This window comes from Dendropsophus ebraccatus, chromosome 6, assembly GCF_027789765.1.
Source record: "Dendropsophus ebraccatus isolate aDenEbr1 chromosome 6, aDenEbr1.pat, whole genome shotgun sequence".
NCBI lineage: Eukaryota > Metazoa > Chordata > Amphibia > Anura > Hylidae > Dendropsophus > Dendropsophus ebraccatus.
Genome location: NC_091459.1, coordinates 136,454,986 through 136,467,079, shown reverse-complemented (window position 1 = coordinate 136,467,079; position 12,094 = coordinate 136,454,986). Strand labels below are relative to the sequence as shown.

Here is a 12,094-nt window from a genome sequence, read left to right as displayed (position 1 = left end):
ATAATACTGCCCCCTATATACAAGAATATAACTACTATAATACTGCTCCTATATACAGGAATATAACTACTATAATACTGCTCCTTATATACAGGAATATAACTACTATAATACTACTATATACATGATCTTCCAGGTGTAAAGATGCTCTGTGTAACTGCTCTATATACTGTGTACACCGCCCCTTTAAATATAAATTCAGAGTCATTGTCTCTGACACTGTTACTTGCTGCGGGTGGATTTAGGATTCATCTCCTTCCACACACAGATTAGAGGGAATCTAAACATATTTATAGTCTGTAAACTAATTCACTTTGCTCTTTTTCCTCTGAGAATTCATTTGCTCCTTTTATTTGGCAGAGGTTCCACTTTACTTAAAGAGAAAATCGGAGGGATTATATGTAAACCGCAGGTTGTCTTTGTTAGTAAACTCCAGCTATTTCACATACTTTTATTTATTTATTTATTTATTTTTCACTCATTTTCACACAAATTCTTCTTTATTCGACCCTGAGCTAAATCCGATCCCGGTAAACTTATGGCACCGACAAAGCAGCGTATTGAATCAACAAAACTTCTCCAGGCTCCACAGAGGGACGTCTACTAATGCTGGGAGACATTCACTTTAAACATAGCTGGGAAAAAAAAGAGGAATAAAAGGAAATAACAAGGGAGTTTTTAGTTGAGCTTTGCGCAAAACTTTGCAAGTACGAGGTCAAAAGGAAAGTCATGTGATGGCGGTATTATAATATCAAAAAGTAGCTTCATCAGGCTTCTTAAAGGGTTTCATCTTCAAGGATAAAAACAGTTTTTGAATGAATGGATCACCTATTCCAATGTTAAGTTAAATTTAAATTTGGATAATGATGAATATTTTTTCTAGTATATTGAGGTTCAGTGTGTTGTGGGCATGCTCTGTGATCTGTGCAGTGGCCCTTGTGCAGAGAGGGGCAGAATGGGAGATGTTACATCACCTATAGTCAGTTGTGGATCTTGTGTTATCTTGTGTGATCTACACATAGCAGGAAGTATCAGTCTATTGTGAGACTCAGTAAGTTGTTGTGGGCATGCTTTGTAGAAAAACAAAAAAACAAAAATTGAGCTGTTGTTGTACTCCAGCCTATAATGATAAGACTGCTAGTAGGGATGCCTCCATAATAGTTAGGGTGGTATTACACGGGGCGATGGGGGCCCGATAATACCTGTAAACGAGCAGTGATCTGCTAGATCGTCGCTCGTTTACTGGACCTATTACACGGCTCGATAATCGTTAAACAAGGGCTGCCTGGACATCGTTACCGATGACCTTGCAGCCCTTGCTACTATATACCTTACCTATCCATGTCCCAGGGCTGCTGCTGCGGTCTTCTTCTCCACAGGTCCCCCGAACTGCCGTGGCTTTTCAGCTGACAGGCCACTCTGAAGCTAGAGCGTGCAGGACCCGGGGAGAAGAAGACTGCAGGAGCAGCCCTGGAACGTGGATAGGTAATGTATATCATCAGTCGACGGCCGCGCACCGCTATTACAGTTAGCGCTGCGCGTTCGGCGCCCGACGAAAATAGGTCCAAACCTATATCAACGATCAGCCGATGATCGTTGTCATCGGCTGATCGTTGTATTTATTACATGGAGCGATAATCGGCTTAATTGGGCCGATTATTGTTCCGTGTAATAGTACCCTTATGGTCAGCCTATTGTGAGGATAAATATGTTGTGGGCGTGCTTTGTGATCTGTGCAGAGGTCATTGTGAAAAAAGAGGCATGCCCTCAGCCATGTTGTGTCATAATGATAAGACTGCTGAGAGTGATTATACAGGACATATAAGCTTTTTGAGAAGCTCAGTATGTTGTGGGCATGCTCTGTGTCCTTTGCAGAGAGATAGAGGCAGGAAGGGAGCTGTGGCATGTGCTATCTGCCTTTAGCTTTATAATAGAAGCGTTCTTGTTATTCTGATCCTGTCGGTGATGATAATGACAAGACTGCTAAGAGTGTTCCCCTGATTACATGAAGTGTCAGCTTATTGTGTGTCTCCCTGTGTTGTGGGCATGCTCTGTGATCTGTGTACTGGTCCTTGTGCTGAGAGGGGCAGAATGGGAGTAACATCACCTGTAATCAGTTGTGCATCCTGTGTTATCCGCGATCCGCCTTATAATGATGTGATCCCTACATAACAGGAAGTATCACCTATTACCTTACCTATTGTGAGTAAGTATGTGTTGAGCATGCTCCATAATCTGTGTACACAGTGGTAGAAAAGTAGCTGTGACTTCACCTATAGTCAGTCATGGATCCTGTGTTATCTGCCCTCAGCCATGAAGTGTCATATTGGTGAGACTGATAAGAGTGATTTCTACTTAACAGGACCTATAAGCTTTTGTGGGCATGCTCGGTGACCTGCAGAGAGAGAGAGAGGCAGAAAGGATGCTGTGACATCACTTATAGTCAGTCTTGGATATTGTATTATCTGCCCTTAGCTTATAATAAGGAAGTGCCAACCTAGTGTGAGGCTCACTGTGTTGTGGGCATGCTCTGTGGTCTGTGCAGAGAGGAGCAGAATGGGAGTAGCATCACCTGTAATCAGTTGTGGATTCTGTGTTATCTGCTCTTAGCTTTATAATAAGGACGTGTCAGCCTAGTGTGTCTCCCTGTGTTGTGGGCATGCTCTGTGATCTCTGTACTGGTCCTTGTGCAGAGAGGAGCAGAATGGGAGTAGCATCACTTGTAGTCAGTTGTGTATCCTGTGTTATCTGCTCTTAGCTTTATAATAAGGACGTGTCAGCCTAGTGTGAGTAACCTAGTGTGTTGTGGGCATGCTCTGTGATCTCTGTACTGGTCCTTGTGCAGAGAGGAGCAGAATGGGAGTAGCATCACCTGTAGTCAGTTGTGGATCCTGTGTTATCTGCTCTTAGCTTTATAATAAGGACGTGTCAGCCTAGTGTGAGTCTCCCTGTGTTGTGGGCATGCTCTGTGATCTGGATGCTGTGTTATCTGCCCGTGGGGTCAGGGTTATCACACTGTGAGAACTGTTTTCCCCGTTTTAGCCCCTATATAACCAGCCCGCTGACACAGTGCCACCTCTTACATTGCAGAATAGTGTTGGACAATATTTTTTGCATGTATTTTGTTTTTTTTTTATTGTTTTTTTTTACAGTTTTTCCGGTCGAGTCCCAAAACTCCCATCTTTTTCCGGCCAAAGACGACATTTATCTTGTAGTTTTATGGAGCAATTGATGAAAGGTTAATGTATAAGTAGAAGCCTATAAGTGATGGCTCCGGCAGCCGCAGAGTCTGGGGAGCATGTGACGGGGCTTTCCGGGGGCCACATCTTCTTGGAATCGCTCATTATATACTTGGAGAAGGGTCAATAACTCCAGGCCGCTGGCTCTTCCTACACTCGGCACATCCTCGGCTATAGGGGTCATGACCTTTGACACCAATCGTTTTTTCTTTGTGAACTGCTTTCTGCATATCGATCTCTTCTCCCATTGTAGCTATAAAGCGTATTACAGCCTGAGGACGTCCTCCCGGCCGTCTCTGAGAGCCGCTCTCATTCCCAATACTTATTAATACCTGGATAGTAACTATTTGCTGCATAATCTCCTTATACATATAATACGTGCTTCATTCTACCGCCTGGTAAGACCGCTGTGTGATACATAACAAACAGGGCTGAACCACAGACCACACTATATTTACAGCTGCAAAGCCACCATTTTGGACATTTTAAACACAATAGTAAAACATCTTATAAATTCACATTCAGACCCGATTCACACTCTGTAATCGGGGTTGTGTATGTACCCAGGCCTAGTAAAATTTTACAGCCTTAGGCTATGTTCACATTTGGTAAGAGACCGGCCGTTCCGTGACCTGGCTGGGTCACGGAACGGCTGGTCTCAGAAAAGATCAGATGATGTTTAGCGCCCGCATCAGAACTCCCCACTGCACACAATGGAGCGTGCGGTCGGAGCCGCTCACTCCACAGTGTGCACTGACAGGGTTTTCTGCGGCCGCTATTCATTGAATAGTGGCCGCAGAAAACTGACATGTCAGTTTCTCACGGCGACGCTAGGGATCCCCGTCTAGGTGGATAAAATCTCTGTAAAAAGGTGTTACCTTCCCATCAGGTCAGCTGTCAGCCATAATAGGCAAGAGGAGCAGTAGAAACACCAGACGTGGAGTTGAAGAGGATAGTAATACATTTAGGCTCTGGCCACTATGTTTTTTTTTGTTTTGTTTGTGGACATGGTCTAATTCATCTAACATAGGATCGTCTCATCCTTTATAGAATATGCAAAGTATCTCTCCGAGTTTGCTCTCTGGTTCCCCCTATTGGAAGTTATTATCCCTCCAAGCCAATGCTTAAAGGGGTTATCCAGCGCTACAAAAACATGGCCACTTTCCCCCTACTGTTGTCTCCAGTTTGGGTGCAGGTTTTGAAACTCAGTTCCATTGAAGTAAATGGAGCTTATTTGCAAACTGCACCTGACCTGGAGACAACAGTAGGGGGAAAAGTGGCCATGTTTTTGTAGCGCTGGATAACCCCTTTAACTCCTTCTAGAAGCTCATGTTCTAAGGCTTCCTAAAAGGCTCAAGCTTTAATTTGAAGAGAGAGGATAACATACAATAGGTTGGGCCAAAGAGTAGTAGCGGATTATAATAGGTCCGTTTCGGGTAGGGGCCCTGAGCTCCTGGGGGGCCCATGGCCACCCAAACAGACTTATACTTTCAGTGGTGTATTGTACCTGGCTACAATTCTGCCATGATTTGCAAACAATTGCTGCTTTTTTACTTTGATTTTGCACAAATCAGCGAATCATGACATTATCTATCCTGTACTATGAATACCACACTAGTGCTGTCATAGTTACAGTGGGGTGGGGGCAGGATTGGTGAACAGCCCGGGGCCTATGGTAAAGTTAATCCGCATCTGCAGGGCATTTAAAAATGACATCTCAGGACTTGCTGGTCTATTCTAAGATATTTTCTTTGTAGGGGTCCCTCTTCCAGAGAGCGCATCAATCAGTTTTCTAGTAAGCTCAGCATCTATGCAGGACTAGCGCCATACACAGGGTTGTGGCTGTGCCTGGTACTGCAGCTCCATTTATTTGAATAGGGCTAAGCTACTATGAACTACAGTACCAAAACCATATGTCCAAAGTTGTATCTGTGTATACAATGAGGGGTCCATACTCCATAGTACTTTACACCCTCCTAAGTGGCAGGGAGTCTGAAGAATCCATAAGAATATAAATTGATGGTCTGTCCTAAGGAAATGGGACCAGTAGGTCCTGAGATGTAAATCTGGCACATATCATTCCCCTATGATAACAATATTTAGCGATTGTTTCTTTTTTGAGGATGCAGCTCATCCCGCTGTGGGGTCATCCTCGGCCCTTTCGTCCATACAACACTATGTATTGTTTATGGAGCCGAGACGCTGATGTATCTTCTATAGCGCCATACTAAGACGTGAATCATTGCTTTTGTTAAACCACTGCCGCCTCCAATTTCACACCAAGATTCAGCACACAAAAATAATAAAATAAAATAAAGGATTAAAGACTATGAATCGGTGCGGAGCCCATAGGATGAAATGGTCTCCTGGCTGCGCTGCGAGCAGGACAAAGGCGCTGTTATTTCACAAGTGTTCTCATCATCTCCCCACTCTGCGCAGTACACTGACCCATTTCACAACAGAATAATTAGCCTTTCAGGCGCTGCCATGTTTCTATTAAATATATAGAAGCTCGCCGGCTGACATTTACTTACCTAGGCTTTGTAATGATACACTGCAAGATCTCTGTTGCGGCACTTTTATTATTTTTTTTTTTCCCCAGCTCAACAAAAGCGAAGCAGAAATGTTCAGTCCTTTGATTAACCCCGTGTGTTGTTTTTGGTGGTGGCCATTAGGGCCCATAATACTAGCCTTAATTTGGTGCGCCAGAAATAATTTCTTTGTAATATCATGGGGTGCCTTTTAAAGTATTCAGCATCCTTCAACCACACACACACCTACCTGGAGGGGTACTCCAGCGGGGGGGGGGGGGGGGGGGGGGGGGGACTTCTTTCAAATCAACTGGTGTCAGAAAGTGCCAGAGATTTGTAATTAACTTCTATTAAAAAATCTCCAGTCTTCCAGCACTTATCAGCTGCTGTATGTCCTGCAGGAAGTGGAGTATTCTTTCCAGTCTGACACAGTGCTCTCTGCTGCCATCTCTGTCCATGTGTCAGGAACTGTCTGGAGCAGCAGCAAATCCCCATAGAAAACCTCTCCTGCTCTGGACAGTTCCTGACATGGACAGAGGTGGCAGCAGAGAGCACTGTGTCAGACTGGAAAGAATACACCACTTCCTGTAGGACATACAGCATCTGATAAGTACTGGAAGATTGGAGATTTTAAAATAGAAAGTAATGTAAATTTGTAATTTACCTCTATTTAAAAATCTCAAGTCTTTCAGTACTTATCAGCTGCTGTATGTCCTGCAGGAAGTGGTGTATAATTTCCAGTCTGACACAGTGCTCTCTGCTGCCACCTCTGTCCATATCAGGAACTGTCCAGAGCAAAAGCAAATCCTCATAGAAATCCTCTCCTGCTCTGTAGACTTGAAAAGAATACACCACTTCCTGCAGGACATACAGCAGCTGGTAAGTACTGAGATTTTGTAATAAAAGTAAATTATTTTAAAGAGCCTGGTCTATTTATTATTATAATTTATTTATTTAAAGAGTTTGGCTTAGTTAGGTACCTATTCTATCTGGTTTATGTTAGGTTAGGCGTCCGTTCATGGGTTGCTTCGAGAGTCTACTTGTCTGTATTTGTTTAGTTGGTCTAGTGTGGGGGGTTTATATTAGTTTTGAGGGTCTAGGGTCTGAATTTGGCTGCAGTAAGGATGAAGTCACCATTTGAGAAGACATTGACCCCCCCCCCCCCCTTACTTTTTTTTGTAAATTATTTGTTAATATTTCACACTAATATAACGCTGAATCTTATTTCTTCCTGTATTTCCTCCTTTCTGGACATTTCATACAATATCTGCTCTGTTTGTGAACAAGCAACAAAAACTTCAATGGAACACTGATCAAATGTTCTCAGTTCTGTCCAATATAGATCTGGATCCAGTCAAACTCATGAGGCCTGTGTTCTTCTAAAATAAAAAAAAGGCCATTCTAGGGTCAGATGGAAAGATTTTGAGCGACAGCAGACATCTTTTTAGGGCCGCTATACAGAGCTACTATAGATAATACAGGGTGGTCCAAAAGTAGGTGGACAGTATGGGTAATAGGGTTATGAAGGGGGAGATTGATCAAACATGGCGTAAAGTGAGACTGGCTCAGTTGCCCCTAGCAACCAATCAGATTCCACCTTTCATTCCTCACAGACTCTTAGGAAAATGAAAGGTGGAATCTGATTGGTTGCTAGGGGCAACTGAGCCAGTTTCACTTTACACCATCTTTGATAAATCTCCCCCATACTGTCCTCCTACTTTTGGATATATATATATATATATATATATATATATATATATATATATATATATATATATATATATACCGATCCACAGAAAATGATGGAAGTAGCCTGTTAAAACTTCAGAGTTGCACTTTTTCCCATTGGAAGACACTACTCTCTAAACCAGGGATGGGGAACCTTTGGCTCTGCAGCTGTTGCAAAACTACAATTCCCATCATGCCCGGACAGCCAAAGCTTTAGCTTTGGCTGTCCGGGCATGATGGGAATTGTAGTTTTGCATCAGCTGGAGGGCCAAAGGTTCCCCATCCCTGCTCCAAACCCCATGTGTAGCTTTCATGTAGCATCAAAATGATGGCGACTGCGTATTTTAACACAATATGGATAAGACGCAATGAAGCCAGTTCTTTGGAGACCATAGAGTTTACGTAACTATAGCCAAGGCCAACCATGACAACTATCTTTATTAAATTCACTGTCGGCTATTGCTAGATTGTTTGCTCCGGTATTACTCATCACCACGCAACGCCGAACGACAAGGATACGACCCGTAAGGTAGGTCCACTGTGTTTCCTCTTGCCTATTGTGACTGCCTATGATAAGGTCATCTCAATGCTTCCATCACCTACTTTTCTGCCCCACTTTTCCTTTGTCTAGAGAGCTGTGGCCCCCAATGATTTAAAGGAAAGAGCCTTGTACTTTGCAATTCCTGTTTTATCTGATCTGGTCGAGGTGGATTGTTTGTTCCGAGAAATTAATTACACAAACTGTAATTGATTTGTTTATAAATAATTGTTTCCATTAAATATAATTGCCTTGCATCGATGTACGCCGAATATTAACTTTTCTGCAAATACACGCCAGCCAAGATCTATTGTTCCCACAGGTCTTTAATCCTTTTGAAACACAACCTGCTCATACTGTGCCTCATAATGTAATGTTTACATGGTAAGACCTGAATAGAATTTGCAAACGGACAAGTTTGTTTATTTATTTTTTTTAATTCTCGCTTTTTTTTTTTATTTATTTATTTTACGATATTATTTTCCTTTCCTTGGTGTATTAACAATAGCAATTTAATGACAATGTATTTCATTCCCGCTGGTATGTATATTGTATACTGCTGTATTTTCTTTATTTTATGTCGCACAAGGTGTCTGTGGCCTCTGTGTTGCCAAATATAATGATTTATATAGAGAGTTCTAAACAACGACACATGCAGGTGCTATCCTTCGGCAACCAATCTGTTGACTCAAGAAGAGGTCATTAAGAGGTCAGATCTGAACGGGCCAGCTAGGCCTTTCCATTGCTAGACCCCTCAAAACATTCAAATTGGCTCCTACATGTAGTGACATCATCAAACCAGGTGCAGTGATGTCACCGGTCTCAGAGTTAGAACCAATCTCGGCCAACTTCAAAAAGTTTCCGATGGGTTACTATTGGTTGTCCACATTTCCTTCCATTGTTTATTCTTCGTTTTCTACGTTATAAAAGTAAGAAAACAAATAGCTCGTTCTTAATTGGAACCCTGGCAATGTCTGTCTTCTCTGTTCTGCAGAAATGTTGAAGGAACTGAACCAGCAGCGCAGATCGAAAGAGTTTACAGACCTGAAAATTATTGTTGAAGGAAAAGAGTTTGAAGTCCATCAAAATATTCTAGCTTCCTGCAGCTTGTATTTCAAGGACCTGATTAAAAGGTTTGCCTCCCTTCCAGCTGTGATCTGGTCTGTTCTTTTGTAGGGCGCATATGTGTGGCTTTATTTTTTATTTTAAATTTTTTTTATATATTTTTTTTTTATTTTTTTCCTCCCCTTTCTTGCAGGTCTGTGAAGAATGAATCTCCTTGTCACAGAGCCAGTAGCCATTCTTTCCAGTTTTCTTGAATGTACTTTTTTTCAAATTGAAAATCCTTGAATACTTCATGTCAGACTCCTGCGAAGCAATTATTTTAGCATCTACCACCCACATAAAAAAAAAAAAAATCTTGCTTTCCCCTTTCCTTATCTTAAGATAAAACATTCGCCTGACTCTATAAAAGGTTAAACGCATGGACCCGGCATCTCCGTAATTAGAAAGTAGATCTGACTTTGTTAGCGTCATGCCGATTATTTAAGCGAACAACAAAAATAGCAACAAACCCCCCCCACAAAAACAGCATTCAGAATAAATGACACTAAAGTCCATGTTAATTGATGGCTTTGGCAGTGTTTTGTAGGTCCCTAGCTAATTTCCTCGGCAGCCAATTTATAAAATAATTCCGCTGTCATTATTCTAGCGCTGAGCTTAGTGCAACCGCCACGCATCAAATTAATTGTCTTTAGCGGGGAAAAAAAAATTACAGATAGCATCAAAAATCAATCGCATGGTCCCTTAATTAAATGTAATATCCGCCTAGACAAAGCGATTACTGACAGCAAGGTTGGATCGTGTAGACAGCTTATGTCATCTGCTATCTTTTTTTTTTTTTTTTTTTTAACCCATTGAGAATTTTTTTTATGTTTTTATCTCATTACCCTAATTTCTCATTATTTTATTTTTTTTAAATGCATCTTTTCTAGGTTAGAGTAGTGGTATCCATTAGAGCAATATCCTTAAAGGGGGTTGTCCAGGCTTAGAAAAACAAGGCCACTTTTCTCCAAAAACAGCATTAGGCCATGTTCACATGCTGTAAGAGACCGGCCATTCTGTGACCCGGCTGGGTCACGGAACAGCTGGTCTCTGAAAAGATCATCCTGGCCAAAACTGCAGTACCGGATGGATGATCTTTCGGGCCGCAGTGTTCTGATGCAAGCGCATCCATGCGCGCCCGCATGAGAACTTTCCACTGCATGCTATTGAGCGAGCGGCCAGATCCGCTCACTCCAGAGTGGGCAATGACACGGTTTTCTGTGGCTGCTATTCACTGAAGTCACATGTCAGTTGTTTGCGGCGCCGCTAGGGATCCCGGCCGGAGCGTATCCTATGTGTATACGCTCCGGCCAGGATCCCATAGAAAGCAATGCAACATATATTTTCGTAATAATCAAGGCCGCTGTACAACGGCCGTGATTTTACGAAAATATACGTTGTGTGAACATAGCCTGACTCTTGTCCACATTTTGGGAGTGGATTTTTATAGCTCAGTTCCATTGAAGTGAATGAAGCTTAATTGTAATACCACAAACGACCTGAGGACAGGGGTATTGCTGTTTTTGCAAGAAAGTTACTTTTTTTTTTTTTTTTTTAATCCTGGAAAGACCTCTTTAAAATAACAATAATAGAGATAATGCCTATTTTTTCTAAAGCGTTAAAAAAAATTAATCCTGGTGCATTCTTTGCTTTGCAGCGTGGCCCCGAAGTGAGAGCCAGAGCAGGAGGGTGGTAGCCGCGTGCCGTGAAGACATCATGTTACCATTGCTTGCTATGAGAAATACTGAAATTCTATAAACTAACGCTGTAGAAGTGACGTTTCCCTTACAGGAGATTGATGCATCTGCTCCCTCTATTGATATATCTGTTCCTGTGATATATATATATATATATATATATATATATATATATATGTGCTAAAGAGAGATGTGTGTATAAAACTTCATATGATTCCACTGACAGTATCAATTCGACATTACATACAGTAGGCATCTCATGGTGTACGTTTTTGTGAGTGTAAAACTTGGGATGATGGAATTTTTTTTCTTCTGTTTTTGTTTCCATGTGTTTGGATGGTTCCCCGTGACCCTATGTTATCTTCTCCCATGTTTGGGGCTTAATATTCCGAGCAGCGCCTGATGGTTGTTATCACCTAAAAGTACAGAGGCTACTTATTCCATAGATAATAGCAATGGATGGAGCCCTCTAGCCTTCCCTCTGTGTTTATACTTTTTGAAATTCAATTTATTTTATCACTTAGTGGATGAAATCATCGGTTATTTTCCTCTTCCCAGTGGAGCACAGTTAAAAAATACCGTATATTGGTACATTTAGCTAGTCTGTCCTCTCCAAAATAGTGGGACATTTTCTTACAATTGGTCTAATAACGGCCCGGAATGTTTTTTATTTTGTTTTTTTGTTAAATTGATTGCTGTTATTTTACGTGTTTCATAGGATGTGTCCTTTTACGAGGATTATTATCGCTATCTTTAAAGAAGAATGATATGAACATAGCCAACATTTTATATATTTTATTTATTTTTGTTATCAATTTTTACCGTCATTTTAGGTTCTGGTGAATTACAGATAGATAGATAGGAGATAGATAGATAGATAGGAGATAGATAGAAGATAGATAGATAGATAGATAGATAGATAGACAGATAGATAGATAGATAGATAGATAGATAGATAGATAGGACACAGAGCAGCACTCCAAAGTAAATGAGGTTGGTGCCAGCGGATGATCCTGAACAAGGATGCGGTTAGTTTATTAAAAAGTATATAGTCCGCAGCATACAGCATCGACGTTTTGATGGCCTCCACCATCAAATTGATAATGATGGTGGAGGCTATTGAAATGTTGCGTCCTGCCATATGCTACTTTTTGTTCATACACGAATGATGGAATAAACACACAACTTTTTTCACTTTACTGCTGTGTGTTGCGGACTTTATACTTTTTGACTGGGAGTGTGCTCTATTGTGAAGAT

The 12,094-nt window shown here is 41.5% G+C and overlaps 1 protein-coding gene across 17 annotated transcripts in view; it reads left to right on the top strand.

The window, feature by feature from the left end:
- The window catches only part of KLHL29 (kelch like family member 29), a 656,253-nt gene that overhangs the window by 512,963 nt on the left and 131,196 nt on the right, over positions 1 to 12,094 (top strand). For all 17 annotated transcript variants that reach the window (XM_069973088.1, XM_069973093.1, XM_069973096.1 and 14 more), the window contains one exon: positions 9,031 to 9,169. In XM_069973088.1, coding sequence (XP_069829189.1) covers positions 9,031 to 9,169 — 139 coding nt within the window. The remainder of the gene's footprint in view (positions 1 to 9,030; positions 9,170 to 12,094) is intronic.